Source organism: Cyprinodon tularosa, unplaced genomic scaffold, assembly GCF_016077235.1.
Source record: "Cyprinodon tularosa strain WSP-4 unplaced genomic scaffold, ASM1607723v1 ctg1335, whole genome shotgun sequence".
Classification (NCBI taxonomy): Eukaryota; Metazoa; Chordata; class Actinopteri; order Cyprinodontiformes; family Cyprinodontidae; genus Cyprinodon; species Cyprinodon tularosa.
In genome coordinates this window covers 61,030-76,584 of record NW_024038154.1, presented here as the reverse complement: position 1 = coordinate 76,584, position 15,555 = coordinate 61,030, and the positions used below count along the sequence as shown (strand labels likewise).

Here is a 15,555-nt window from a genome sequence, read left to right as displayed (position 1 = left end):
TGTGAGGTCACTGTTCTAGATGTCACTTCCTTCTGAATGCCATGTTTCTAAGAATCTAGCCAAGAGCAGTCACACATGGGCTCATCTGTTGCCATCCATGTCTTTACTTGCTTAAAAGCGGCATCATCTGTAAGTTATATTGTTTCTTCTTATATAAACAACATGTGTGCATTGTTATTTTGTTTTAGGAAGCTGTAGTTTAAATTTAACTGACAAATGTAAAACCTGAGCAGGTTATGGCTGTTAAAGCTAATTTATAATTTGATTTGTGTGATGTTTAGATTATGCATAAATCTAAAAAGTACATTTTTGCACTGATTTTATATTAAGAAGTCAACTGTGTATTGATGCAATATTTTGTTTATTTCTGATTTTGTCAACAGTTTCACACTTTATCCTGATTAAACCATCCAACTCTACATATCAGCCTGTTCCTTGGAGTTTGAAAAGGAGAGTGTTTAGCTGTCTGTATAGCTGAGCCCACGTTCAGGGGAACAACGCTTAGTGAGGACAGAACACACTGTGAGAGATATTTCGATTTGCTGCCCAATAAGCAAGCTTAAGTTTACGTTCTCATGTGGGATCAGTTTCTTCGGAGGTGTTGTTCAAATCTATCTCAATGCCACTGGCAGTACATTGTCTTCCAGCGAATGATTGTTCTTCATTTTGATCATCAACTTCTGAATCTGACTCTTTTTCATTTTAACTTAAATGAGCCTCAAAGTTCCACTATTCACTGGGAATCTGGTTGTCCACTTCCAAAGCACAATCCAAATCCGAAAATTTGCCACTTTGGACCTTCAAGTCTTCCAAAAACTTTAAATTCTCAGAAATTTTGGCTTTATTTCATTTTCTTTTTGTCCGAGAACTACAATTGTAATCCATTCTTTTAATTCTGTAAAACACAAACAAAGCACACTTTCAGATAGCTATTTACTAAGAATATGAGACAATACTTGTCTAAGGACTGAAATGTAATTTCATCTTTGCCAAATACTTTATTCAACACAACAATAACTAATCATAAGAATTTTACTATTAAGTTTCTTTATGTGCTAGTTGAAATTTAAAAGATGATGAGGAAGGAAAAACTGAGTTTTCAGAACGTAAAATTGGTATGGACTTAAAATTGATATTTCACAAGAAGTGCAATTACCAACCCACCAATAAGTAAACACAACAGCCTTGAATCATAAAATAAATGTGCATGTCTTAGGGGTGACTTTATAATGTCACTAATGCAACTGGTTAGTTGCATCAGTTGCACTTATTACTCTGTGCCCTGCTCATTCCAGGGTTCGTACACCTTTTCCAAAGTCAAAATCAAGCACTTTCAAGATCCATTTTAAAACTTTTTCCAGCACCTTACACCACTGTAAATTACATACCAATACATAGTCAAAATTATTATTGTGTTTTTATCACATTAAAAGAGATGCTATAAACAACCAAAATTGTGTTAGCAGAAGGATCAGATATTTAAGCAAAACACAAGTTTTAATTTTTCAAAATGTATCAGAGTCTAAGCAGACGTTGCTTGATATCTAACCTGCCTGAGACAATGTAAAAACAGTTACCAAACAAAATCACTCAACAGGTTCACTTCAATTTTAATTAATTTACTGAAAATATAAAAATGCAAACATTCGTCTTTGAGGTAGACAGTCAATCAGATTTAGCTCATTGACCTTTTTCGACAATATTGTGCAAATCAAAACAATTTGAGTTGTAAAATAAATAGAATTAACAACACAAAATAGTGCAAATGTATATGTGGCAAAAAGTGCTACATAAAGATTAGGCCAAAAGTAGCATTTTATGTATATGGTCTATAACCTCAAAGTGCATATTTTATTTAATTGAATTTAACATAATTAACTCAACAAGATGGGTAAATGTAAACAAATCAACTTAAAGTTCACTTCAGTGGCCTTTATCCACTCCTGTTGAAAAAAACCCAACAAACAACAAAAAAATACACCAAACAACACAAAATAGCCTACTGCAAAACTAATCAAATCAGCTCAAGTGGCCGTTATCACTCTCTGTTGAATAAAACAAACAAAACAACATAGAACATATTATGTTAAGGACCTATAAAGGAGTATCTTTGAGCTCCTTCAGCTTGTCGTTTAGCTGTTTTTTTTTTTTTGTTTTTTTTTTACAGTGTCCTGTCTGGCAATGTGGCAATAAGAATAATTGTCTTGATGCCAAAAAGAGCCCAACAGATTTTACTTTCACAAGTTTAGCAGTGTGGCAATTGCCATATTGCTCCACTTGTTTCATGCATATAGATTGCTTTATTATAATTATGCAGGGAGTTTTACAGTTTATACGGACACTGCAATGTAAATACAGCAGAAAAACAGAAGAAGAAAGGGGGAAAAAAAGAGAAAAGATGAAAGAGGAGATAGAAAGGAGACGATGACAAAACATTTTCAGTCTGCTTCATCACCTGTAACGAGATGAAAAAAAGAACAGCACAACCAAAAGACATGGTATGAGATGTACAATAAACCAACACCTTGAAACTATTGCTAAAGTAATATTAAGTCTGACATGTACTCTGTGTTACCTGAAGATATGAATGTAGACTTTCTGTTTGGAAGTGAATCTCTGAGTACCTGGAGCCAAGCACCTGTAATTGTTTGTGAGGGTGAACTTGTGCATGTAGCCCAGAGAGATCGGTCTGATGGGGATGCAGATGCTGTCTCTAGATTAATATGATCCAACAACAGATCTCTGTACTGATTGATGCTGAGTTTATATTTACTTTTCGAATTTATAAGGATCGTTTTCTTTGCGATACATAATGCAGTGAATGCCATGCAAACAGATTTTTTCCCCATAGAGCTTCCCTCAAAGTCACCCAGCAAGCAAGCTGGAGGGGAAAGTGAGATTTTACAACCCAGGCACAGTGATAGATCCTTACATACCTGAACCCAGAACCTCTGAACCGGCCTGCATAACCATAATGCGTGAAAATAATTATCAAGTCGATTGCCTGTGCACTGTGGACAGATGTTAGATTGTGCAAAACCCATCCTGAATAATCTTTGACCTGTATAGTGCACTCTGTGGAGGATTTTGTATTGTATTAATTGTAAATTGGGGTTTCTAGTCATGTTAAAAGTTCTTAGACATATCTGAGCCCAGATGTTTTGTTCAAAGCTGACTGATAAATCCTCCTCCCATTTAATAATAGGATCAGATATTGTATCATCCAGTTTAGTCAGTGTCCTGTATAATTTAGACAGTAGTTTGGGGGGGTTTAACTCTAGGAACTCTGATATATTAGTTGGAATTTGTAAACCTCCATCAATATGCTTAAATTTATCTCTAATTATAGCTTTAATTTGCTCATATTCTAAGAATTTATTTTTGTTAATGCCATATTGCAAGTTTAATCTAGAAAATGTGATAAACTCCGTACCTTAAAATAAATGATCCAGATAGTTAATACCTTTATTCTTCCAGTACGGAAAGTTTATCACATTATTGTTTTGTAGAATGTCAGGGTTATTCCAGATGGGTGTACGACTGCACGGGATAAGTGATGACTTTGGTATTTTTAGAAATTCCCACCATGCTGTCAGGGAAGAGCTGATGTTAATATTTTTAAAACATGGGTGCCGTTTGATCTTAGAGCTAATAAACGGCAAATCTGAAATTATTATATTATTATTACCGTATTATTTTTTATTTTTATTTTTTTACAGTGTCCTGTCTGGCAAGGTGGCAATAAGAATAATTGTATTGATGCCAAAAGGAGCCCAACAGATTTTACTTTCACAAGTGTAGCGGTATGGCAATTGCAATACTGCTCCACTTGTTTCATGTATATAAATTGCTTTATTATAATTATGCAGGGAGTTTTACAGTTCATATGGACACTGCAATGTAAGTAGGGCAGAAAAACAGAAGAAGAAGAAGGAAAAAGAAAAAGAAAAAAAAGGACAAAAGATGAAAGAGGAGATAGGAAGGAGACAATGACAAAACATTTTCAGTCTGCTTCAACACCTGTAATGAGATGAAAAAAAAAGAACAGCACAACCAAAAGACATGGTACGAGATATACAATAAAGCAACACCTTGAAACTATCGCTAAAGTAATATTATTATGTCTGACATGTACTCTGTTACCTGAAGATATGAATGTGGGCTTTCTGTTTGGAAGTGAATCTCTAAGTACCTGAAGCCTAGCACCTGTAGTTGTTTGTGAGGGTGAACTTGTGCATGTAAAGTTTTAACCATAGAAAAAAATGCTCAATAGTGGTTGTGGAGAGCCGGAGAGGCACACCCCCCAGAGCACTGAGTCCAGCGCCGGGAGACCCAAAGCCCCAGGCGCCCAAAGGGACCCCAGAAGCGAAGGCACCAAGGCGGGGCCAGCCCCGGAAATCAGACCAAATTATTATATTATTGCATATTTCCTGTTCTGTGTCTATCCAGGGCTCATCTAAGGCATTATGTTTTATCCATTTAGAGATGTATTGTAATCTACACTCACCGGCCACTTTATTAGGTACCCCATGCTAGTAACGGGTTGGACCCCCTTTTGCCTTCAGAGCTGCCTCAATTCTTGGTGGCATAGATTCAACAAGGTGCTGGAAGCATTCCTCAGGGAGTTTGGTCCATATTGACATGATGGCATCACACAGTTGCCGCAGATTTGTCGGCTGCACATCCATGATGCGAATCTCCCGTTCCACCACATCCAAAAGATGCTCTATTGGATTGAGATCTGGTGACTGTGGAGGCCATTTGAGTACAGTGAACTCATTGTCATGTTCAAGAAACCAGTCTGAGATGATTCCAGCTTTATGACATGGCGCATTATCCTGCTGAAAGTAGCCATCAGAAGTTGGGTACATTGTGGTCATAAAGGGATGGACATGGTCAGCAACAATACTCAGGTAGGCTGTGGCGTTGCAACAATGCTCAATTGGTACCAAGGGGCCCAAAGAGTTCCAAGAAAATATTCCCCACACCATGACACCACCACCACCAGCCTGAACCGTTGATACAAGGCAGGATGGATCCATGCTTTCATGTTGTAGACGCCAAATTCTGATCCTACCATCCGAATGTCGCAGCAGAAATCGAGACTCATCAGACCAGGCAACGTTTTTCCAATCTTCTATTGTCCAATTTCCATGAGCTTGTGCAAATTGTAGCCTCAGTTTCCTGTTCTTAGCTGAAAGGAGTGGCACCCGGTGTGGTCTTCTGCTGCTGTAGCCCATCTGCCTCAAAGTTCCACGTACTGTGCGTTCAGAGATGCTCTTCTGCCCACCTTGGTTGTAACGGGTGGTTATTTGAGTCACTGTTGCCCTTCTATCAGCTCCAACCAGTCTGGCCATTCTCCTCTGACCTCTGGCATCAACAAGGAGTTTCCACCCACAGAACTGCCGCTCACTGGATGTTTTTTCTTTTTCGGACCATTCTCTGTAAACCCTAGAGATGGTTGTGCGTGAAAATCCCAGTAGATCAGCAGTTTCTGAAATACTCAGACCAGCCCTTCTGGTACCAACAATCATGCCACGTTCAAAGTCACTCAAATCACCTTTCTTCCCCATACTGATGCTCGCTTTGAACTGCAGGAGATTGTCTTGACCATGTCTACATGCCTAAATGCACTGAGTTGCCGCCATGTGATTGGCTGCTTAGAAATTAAGTGTTAACGAGCAGTTAGACACGTGAACCTAATAAAGTGTCCGGTCAGTGTATATTTCCATCTTGTTGAGTCGTGGTAGCAAAACAGTTTGTGCTTCCACTGGTCAATGTGCGAGAGAAGTTCTCTTCAAACTTTAAGAGTTAAAAAATTGTCATTAATTCGTAACATTTCAACTGTAATCAGAAGCTGGTGTAAGTCCACCCTGGATGGCTGTAAGACAGAAACTCATACAATATTGGTTTGATTTGTCTATCATTTTCTTTTTAAGGAATTTCAGAGTTGTGCATAACAGAGTGGTTCTATTCTGAATAAAACCCAGTGCAAAAAAAGCGCACATGATTGGATCTACTGTGTGCCCACCTAAACTGTACAACGTAATGATTTAATTCAAATGATTTCAAATTTTGTGCTTGCTCTGAAGATTCCAAGATAATATACAATATTATCCATCATAATTTCTCATGTCTGACCTCTTGCAGCTTCACTCCCTCCTCCCTTCCACTCCTGACCTTCCTCACTATAGAAAGCTAAATAATAATAAGCCGAATCATTTATTGGTGTGAATAAACCTGAACATTTTAAATGCAGATAAAAAATTATAGTGTTGATGTGATTAAAAAACATATCAGCATATCAATTTTCCATTGAGGTAGGTAGGAAAAGCTTAACTTGGCCAGCCCGATTATGTGTAGCACTTTTCGTTCTGCACATTATCAACCTAGGACTACTCCTATGGAATCCATTAGAGCTAAGGCGGGACATGAAGCAGAATGCTCCTGTTAGGAATCCAGTTTGTGTGGGTTGTGTTTTTGTGTGTTTCTCTGCCTCCACCACCAGGTGGCGCCCTGTTCTCATTGGTCCTCTCACACACCTGCGGCTGGTTGACTCATCACTGAGGACTATTTGAGCCATGGACTGTCACTACCTCGGGGCCAGAGTGTTTGCCAGTTTTGGGTACTCTAGCCAAGCTGAGCTTAGCTAAGTCTAACTGAGTCTTTGTTTCACTGAGCCTAACCTTGTTTTTGTCTTTGCGGTTTCGGCAGGAAGTCATCCTGCGAGAAGGATGTTTGATCTTCTTCCCATGGAAGGATTGTTTGAGTCTCACACTGAGCAGAGGAGAAACCTCCACAAGTTCCGTTCAGGTCCTCCTGGATTACCAAGTGACAGTCCGCTCAATAGCTCCTCTGGGTCTAACCAAGTCTAAACCTGTCCGCCCTCCAACGACTTTCAGCCTCTGGAAAAACCCACACCGACTGGATTCTGGGAGGAAAGTTTTCTCCATTAACGTGAATCCCGGTTTCTCTGTTTCTCCAAGTCATCATTCAAAGTTCCCACGGATCCTGAACTAACCACTGATACTTCCCCTCACTCTTCCAGTTCCGGTTCACCAGTTCACTGTGTTTCCTGAATCCAACCCCGATGGTTTCATCAATAAACCTGTTCAAACTTTTACCCTGGTCCTCTGAGTGGTTTACTGCATGTGGGTCAGATCCCTTAAGAAAGTCATGACAGTACAATTCACAAGGCGAGGCAGGTGTATTTATATAGCACATTTCAGTAGCATAACTATTCAGTCTTTTACATTTAAATAAACAGTATAACTATAATATCAGAAAAGGCATTCAAACCCAATGTACACAGAAAACATCATTTCAACATTTTATATAGTTCCAGTTTGGGCTGTTTGTAAGTATATTTAAGTACTGGCAATCATATGAAAAGGGTGACATCATGAATTACTTCTAAATGACCTACCTCTATATTTGTGAAACTTGATGACTGGAGCTGTTGGCCATATGCACCCTTTGTAACCCTAACATGGGTTATGGTTACTCTCTCTCCAATGTGCAGCTCCTGCGCCACAGCCACCTCCCTCTAGAGACAGACCATCATGAGGAAGTCTGGTTTTAATGCAGGTTATTTAGTTTATTATTAGAATTACGTTTTGTGATCAATTAAAGAAACAACTATGTGAGTAATTTTGTGCGGTGCGCAGATATGATCTTTAATGTGAATTAGCTCAACTTGAATAAACTTAAATACTTTAAGGAGGCAGAGATTGTTCTGTTGCTGGTATCAGAAAAAAAATTCCTCTTTACAATCTGTGCACTGATTTGAAAATCCCATGTTCTAACAAAACTGCTTGGCCCTGAATGGAAAACCTTATCCTTGATAACCTAAGATCAGCTTCCCCCTTCTTGTTGCCACAAAGAAATTAGCATTTTAAAATGTTAATATTGGCAAATAATAAGAAAGTAGAAGTACCTCCTTTATCTTGATGCTCCTCAGTGGAACTCTATCCCTTCCAGACAGCACTCCTTTAACTGCAGAGCTGAAAAGGTATCGGGTTGTTTGTACAAAGTAACAACAGCCTTAATTTAATTACTTAATGTAATAGAGATTAAAGTAAGAGTAATCAGAGTTGAAATGAAATAAATGAAACTCATACCCAGGGTTTCCCTGAGTGGTGTTTTGGGAGAAGGAGGATTAAGGAGTCCATCTGCAAGGCCAGAGAGCTCTGGGACTATGGTCAGCGGCGAGGCTTTAAAAAAATGAGTTTTGACATTTATTGCATATGGAGGGGATTGTCCCCTGAGGTCTTAGCCTCTCATAATATATGAATGGTCTTCTTTCATTTTGTGTGCAAACCCCTCAAATAAAGTCACCTTTGAAACATTATCTCCATCACACACAACAGCAATTTTGTTATTTTTTTTGCTCACTGACCTTGCAGTGGAATCCACAAACTCCCAACAACCACTTTGGGTTTCTCCTCAGTCTTTAAGACTGCAAGGCGCAGTGGAGGGGGTTTAAAGTATGGAGACTCCGTCTTTTCATTAAGGAGCTCCGTTAAAACCCATTCTAAACAAAAATGGGGATTAAAAATACAGACAGAAAAATATGAATAGTAAGAAATATTAAAAACTCACCTAATTACTATTAAATCTTTTCAATGAAATCTCTTACCTGTTTTAAACAGTAGCACCTTTCTTAGCCCTCAGTTCAGTGATCTATTCAGTCTGGGTGACCAAAGAAGATCTGACCAGTTGACCAGCAATCGGTTTTATGTTAGCTGATGCAAAGACTTTTATTGGCTCACATTAGTGTTTTCGTGTGGCAACCTGCCAGATTCCTTGAGGAGTCAGGTGTCCTTGGCTTAAATTAACAATAAACAACATCAAGAATACTGACACCAAAGATGTTTAATTTTGTTCCCTTTAAGTTCTCATTGATGCAGGTTCATGGTGACGGGAACTGCAGCTGTGGGTTAATTTAAAAAAAATTGTTCTATAGATGTGTGAAATCAGATTCATATTGAACCAGGGTCCCCTGACCATCTTGTAACCCAGCTTCCCAGATGAGTCCTTGAATCTTCACATTCAAGGACTTATCCAAATAAGTGTCATCTAAACACACTTGACATGTTGTTGGCATGAATAAGATGAGCACAACTTATTTTCTTATATTTATTCATCAGTTTCTTATATTTATTCATCAGTTATTTGTCTCAGTTATGTCTTAAATCCTTTAGTGTTTAAATCAATAACATATCTAAACATACATGATAGACAAGCAGCTTGTGTTGAAAGCCAAGCTCTTTTCTTCAGTCGGCTTTGTGATAGCTCACCCTTTATAAGAAGTTACTAAAAACTGGCTCTTTAATCCTTTAGAAATTCAATATCATTTTTAATTTGTAGAATAATTAAACAAAGAGCATAAGCAAGAGTATTGCAAATATAAAACTTTGTTTAAATAATAAGGAATAGAAATTTGCTTTTAGCTTTGTGGTCAGTTTTAAAACCGACCCTACGCCCTGTTAGGGGAACGGTCCACTGATCTGAGCCCTACCACATCATTAGATGCCCTCTGGTGGCTAGAAATAATCATTACACCCACAGACCAGTGGTGCAGACCAGACAAGCATTTTCTTTATAAGTCCTCATCGTTACGTTCTGCAGTAATGTCAGTATAATTTTGAATGTCATCCAACTCAAAATCAGAGAAAAATACAAGTGTCTGAAACTGAAAGTGGTGAAAGCGTTCTGTAATTTTTAAATCCGTGTTATATCTGCAACACTTTATTCCTTCACCAGATGGCACTCGCACGGGAGATGCTTCACAGAAGCATCGACTGGATCAGTGTTTTTTTGACAGCTGTCTTAGATTTAGTCTTTGTCTTATTCGTAAGGACAAAAACTATTTTTAGTCATATTTCAGTCATTACTATATGTGATAGTTTTAGTCGGATTTCCTCGACCAAAACTCTAAATGGTTTTAGTCTAGTTTTAGTCAGTTTAATGTTGCAATTCATAAAAAGTCCAACCTTTACAAATTCGAATAAAACATTATTTTCCAGACTGACAACTTGTTCCTAGATACAACAATTCAAATAATGTATCAGTTGATAAACATGTAGTAAATAGTCTAATTACTGGAAAACAGAAAGTCTTCATGCCGCACCTGCTGACTTGCAATAAAATAGTAGAAAAAGCAGAAGAATTATTATGGAGAACTTGGATTCTTATCTAGTTGAAGAAAAAAAAAATGAGAAGCTTAAAGTTAGAGACAAAAATGTTGAAGAACATGATATTGAATGAGAAGCAAAGTCTTAAATAGAAAAAAAATGTCAAGAATCAGCATAACAGTTGGAAATAAATCCAAATGTGTCACCTGGCAAACATGTAGAACATAGTGTAATCTTAACTAGCTTGAAAAGCCAAAGCACCCACAAAGATCATAAAAAGCAGACACATGGGGAAAGAGAGGTAAAAACAAAACAGCTGATACCACAATTGAAGTTACTTTAAAACCAATAGCTGTTCAAAATAATTGTTAAAATCTTTAACATTGACAAGCCTTTAAAAGCAAAAAACAAAAAAAGCATAGTGTAGCATAGAAAGTTAAATAAAACTGGATAAAGCGATGAAGCACTCAAACAGGTGATGTAACAGAACATTTTCATGACTGTGAAAAAAGCAAGAAAGAAATTTCACGACATAAGCTGAAGTCACAACAAACTGCATAAGATGCTTAAAAAATGAAGAAATGGAAAATATTTGGGCAGAAACTTAATAAAGTAAGAAAGGACTGACTTCAGAAATGCATAGTTTAAGAATATATTAAAGATCACAAACTGTGTTGAAAAGCTTAAAGTTGGCTTGGGGGCTTGGGTTATGTAACATGGATGGAACATCCATGGTTCCATCCCTCCATCCACAGACATGTACGACCCAAATTTGACAGGTTCTACGTTGCTGACTGATGATCAGCTCGGACCCATATGCAGCTTTAGCTTCAAATCTGACGAATGTGTAAAATGCGGTTTGAGCTATGATTTAAAAAAAAATTACAATAGATACAGGACTAACTTTAAGATGAGAGGAATGCACAGATTTTCATGAACAATTATGCCAGCTTTGATATTTCTAGAATATAAAATATGGCAATAACTGATCTAAACATGGGATTGGTTTTGTCAGATTTCAGTCTGAGGCTTTTACATGGAAAGACAGTTTTAATGCTGTCAAACTTTCCAGCTGCACAGTCAACCATAAATAATATTGAAACAAATCCTTCATTGCAAGTGCTAGAAAAGGCTGAAGATGATCTGTACCAAATCTCATATCTGTATATCAAATGGGTTGCCCATGTAGGCTTTACATGGGGTCCGTGTGAAACCCACGGGCTGAGGGGTGGCCCCACATGGGGCCACCACTTGAACCCCCAGACAAAAATAACTGGGATATAGCTGCGCAGCCCAGATGGGGCCCACTCACCATCCCACATCCAGCCTGCATGGGCCCCACATGGGTGTGTTGACAGGGCAGTGCACTATTTAAGGATTCATAGAATCTGTAATTTAAGGAAATCTATTGTCTTTAAATAATGCATAAGCTTCTATAGATTTGATACTCTTTAAATTGTTTTATGTAGTAGACAGTTTCAGGTTTTACTGATGTATTTACTTTTAGCAGCTTCTAATGCATCCTATAATATTTATATAGTTTACAGGTAAACATGTTAGTTTTACGTGGTACTTTGTGCCTAGATAACCACTAGGAGGTTCTTGTTCCAAGATTAAACTGTTTTTACACCTAAAATAAAAAAAAAATTAAAACTGCTGCTCTGATAGATTAAAGAGCCTTCTGAGGTGAATTTAAAATCCTGTGTTGAAAACTTTCAGACCTCCACTTCCAACAAAAATACAGTCTGCTGTGGGTCCTATCTAGGTCTAAATCATGTGATTAATTTTGCAATTCAATATAAACTGACAGGAAAAGAGAATGAATACAATAAAAATGACTTTTAATGAAAAGAAAAAACATGCAAAAAGAGCTGGTATCCATCCTGCAATGCATCTAAAGCCAACTTAAGTCAAGTCCTTCTCCTCTAAATGAACTTTTCTTTACCCCATAGTTAAATAACAGTTCCTCATTTACTTTAATGTCTCTTTAGGCCAGGAAAAGTATGACGTCCAGCTCTGACTCATCCGTCGTCACTGTGTAAAGCCTTGGTTTGAGGTTGTATCTTTTTCTGGAGTGGTTTATGTGTCGTCCAAATGTGAGGAAGTCTGGGTGACAGTCAGTGTCTTTGGTGCGCATCAATGCAAAACTCATTTCCCTTGTTCTTGTAGAAAAACATGTAGCCTGTCTCTTCGGGGGGAAGTTTCTTTATGGATGCGCTTTCCCTCCTCGCCGCTGACGACCCTCCCATGGTAGTCACAGACCACTTCCCCGCTCTTAAAGTCTCTGGTGGTGACAACACCCTTGCTCTTTCCCTCAATGTCTGTGATGAGCAGGCCTTTTCACTTTTGTGATTTCACACACTTTTTGACTGAAGGTGCAGAAATAGCATCCTCCACATTTCCTGATGGCTGCCATTTCTCAAGAACTGCTGAGACACTTGGCACGTTGATTTTCCTGCCTCTTGTCTTGATCCATGATTCTACACGAGCTTCACTGGGCAGACGTCGACTGAAGTGTTCTGTAACAAAATAGATATACATATGTTATGTGGAATGATAAAAAAAACAGACAGCAAATAATCAATTGAGGAGTAATTTAAAAAGGCCATGGAGATGGAAAACTTACCGAGCACATGTTGTTCTCGTAACTTCATTTGAGCTTTCAGCCATCTCTCATACAGCTTCCTCTGGAATTTGTCAGAGAAGGCCACCCGTACATCCATGGAAGGGGCCTTTCCATCTAGCGTCACAGGATATTCAGCTATCATTCTTTTGTAGGCGCTCTCTATGGAACTGTGTTTAGGTGATGTCCCTTTGGGTCTTGTGTCAGGCTGACTGCTGGATTAAGGAAGAACGGTGGGTTAATATAAAGGGGTCTATGATAAAATACAGTCTGCATTATAGTTTCAAACATGGGAAGTATGCAATGTTCTTACCTGGAATCACCTGCAGCAAAATCAATAAGGTGCCGGCCACGCACAATGTTTTCAGGGAGCTTCATCCGGTAGTGCCTCTCAGCTGTGATGTTTGAGTGCGTGAGGTAGTCTGCAACCAAGTTCCTTTCAGAGTCGGTCTTTGTCTTCATCGCAGTCTCGTAGACCCTACGGGCCTCTTGGTTGGTGACAGGTTCTAGTTCGTATCTGAAATAGAAACAGAAAGTAATGGTAAGTTTGCTAGTTTGACATGGTTTCTAAGGGAAATGAAATGTCCAACAGATTTTCATATCATCCTCTCATCTTACTTTTCATGGAGTCTCCGGATATCATTTGACGGGTTGTAGATTGGGGTCCCTTTCAAAGAGAGGAAAAACCTGCCACGATCCTGGTCCGCCACACACCTCTTGGACCTAAAAATCTGTGGTCGGATGCGCGTGTAGTAGGTATCACACCACTTTTGGTGGAAAAAAGAGATCCATTAGTTTTATCTCCCAGCACAATGTGAAATCCAGTCAACTGTATCTTTTTGCTATTTACCATTTCCTCCTCCTGATCCAAAGCAAACATGGCCACTTGCTGAGCAGCTGTCTTGTGCTCCATCACTCCAACCACAGTATGTCCGTCATCTGTCTTTCTTCTTTTGATCCACTCCTCAACCTGTTAGGATGGGGGATCGTTAGGCCTTTAATCAAATAACTAGAAAAAAAAAAATGTACAAATTCACAGGTTTAATGAATGATTGTTAATCACCGTCATGTGCTTGACCACACCAACCCTCTGCAGGTGTTTCAATGTGATCAGGGCCTCAAGGTAGTAGACCACAAATGTGATTTCTTGGGGGCTGAGTTGGGTTTCATCTGGAAAGACCTTGGAAATGACAGTCAAAAAGTCCTTCTTTGCAGACTCCAGCACACCCAGACAGTCTTTTGGAGCACGTTGAGAGGCTGTAGATAAAGCTCCATGCCTGTTAAAAACCAGAAAGGGAAATGACTCACTGCGTTCATTCAGGAAGGTGAAAGCAAAGAAGGTTGTGAAACAGTTTTTAACCCCTGCTGCCAGGCCTTTAAACTCAGTGGGATTTAAGCTTCTTTGTTGTTTTAAATGCTATGATTCCTTTAGAAATCTTTAAATGCTGTTGAAGGGAGAATGTAGCATTGAAATTTCACTGATTCCCAATCGATGCTGAGTACATGACACTAAAGGTTTTTGAATTTATATTTATTTTCATTATACGTCCTTGTATGTGTTAAACCTGCCTCTTCCTTACGACCTCCTTGCTCACTTGTTTGGCGCAAGTCCCCTGTTGCAAACCCAAGAACTCAATGAAATCCACACAGTGGCCATGAAGGTCGGGGTCTTTCTTCTTCAGGTCAGTGTGATATGTGTGGAATTTCAGGAAACTGAACAGGGGAAAAAAATTTTCAATTTTAATTCAACTCAATTCAGTTTATTTCTATAGCGCCAATTCAAAACACATGTCATCTCAAGGCACTTTACAGTTCAACCAGATCATTCAGTCAGATTGATTCAAAGTTTTCTATCTAAGGAAAACAAATTGATTTATATTACAACATGCTTTTGAATAATCCATAACAATGGCATTGTCAGAGGTTCAAAAATACACCAGCATAAATATAAATACAAACTAACCATTTGAGATTTTTCAGATAGTTGATCTGCGTCTGCTTCATCAGGCCGGCTTCTGTCAGGTCCCTGAGGTACTGCTGCGTCTTCTCTTTGTTCAGGACAAAGTGAAGAGAAGGTTCCTTGGGGTCCATGTAGAAGAGATACCTTGCTACATTGTCCACCTGAAAAGAAATTACACATTTAATATCTTGAATTGGTTCAACAGAGAACTGTTTAGATGTGCCGAATCGCAGCCCACAAAATTTCACAATAAGAGTATTAAAAGAAGCCCTTACATCTTGGGTGTAATTCTCAACCTGCCGGTCTATGTGGAGATATCTAGCATAGTCTCTGATTAATTTGTGATCCCTGGAATGCTTGTTGTTAAGACCCCTATCCTGCATCTCTCGTCTTTTGTTGCCTTTCCAAGCAACATTTGGCTCACTGCAATGCAGAAAAAAGATATTAGAGGAATGCTTTTTTTGCTTTGACTTTTGTTGCTGTGCTAAAAAAATCTTGCAAAATGTTATAGCCTTACTCCTGATAGGTCTCTCCACTGCTGCTGCTTTCACGTCCTTCTGACCCGTCACTCTGCTCAGCAGCAGCTGGAGCTGAAGGTTGCTGAGCCAGATGCAACACAGGTTGCTGCTCAGCAGCACTGTGGTAGAAGTCAGACGGGATGTCTCGCACCACCATATGACGCTTCTGTAGCTCTTCAATCATGCTGAAATTGAATAAAAAGATACAGTCTGGGTTCCTGGCATATTGAATACATGACTATAAAGTTCTGAGAAAATTGTCTTGCATACTTGTGCAATGGACGTGCAGTCTTCATGATGTTTTGGATCTGGTCAAAG

General features: G+C 38.8%; 1 protein-coding gene across 1 annotated transcript; it reads right to left on the bottom strand.

Moving 5' to 3' along the window:
• Positions 1–12,243: 12,243 nt before the first annotated feature.
• On the bottom strand, positions 12,244–14,034 carry LOC119778462. Its single transcript, XM_038277673.1, has 7 exons — positions 13,987–14,034; positions 13,823–13,939; positions 13,610–13,729; positions 13,378–13,526; positions 13,073–13,276; positions 12,763–12,974; positions 12,244–12,655 (listed from the first exon to the last, which is right to left on the bottom strand). The coding sequence occupies exons 1-7, from the start codon at positions 14,032–14,034 to the stop codon at positions 12,477–12,479; spliced, it is 1,029 nt and encodes a 342-aa protein (XP_038133601.1). The 3' UTR covers positions 12,244–12,476.
• Positions 14,035–15,555: the final 1,521 nt, after the last annotated feature.

Bases quoted from the DNA above. Each gene is read 5' to 3' on its own strand.
- LOC119778462 (XM_038277673.1), bottom strand. From the start codon at position 14,034: ATGGAGCTTTATCTACAGCCTCTCAACGTGCTCCAAAAGACTGTCTGG. The intron at 13,730-13,822 runs GTGATTAACAAT...CCATCCTAACAG, and splicing joins GTGTGGTCAAGCACATGACG to GTTGAGGAGTGGATCAAAAG. The intron at 13,277-13,377 runs GTAAGATGAGAG...TTTCTATTTCAG, and splicing joins ATCCGGAGACTCCATGAAAA to ATACGAACTAGAACCTGTCA.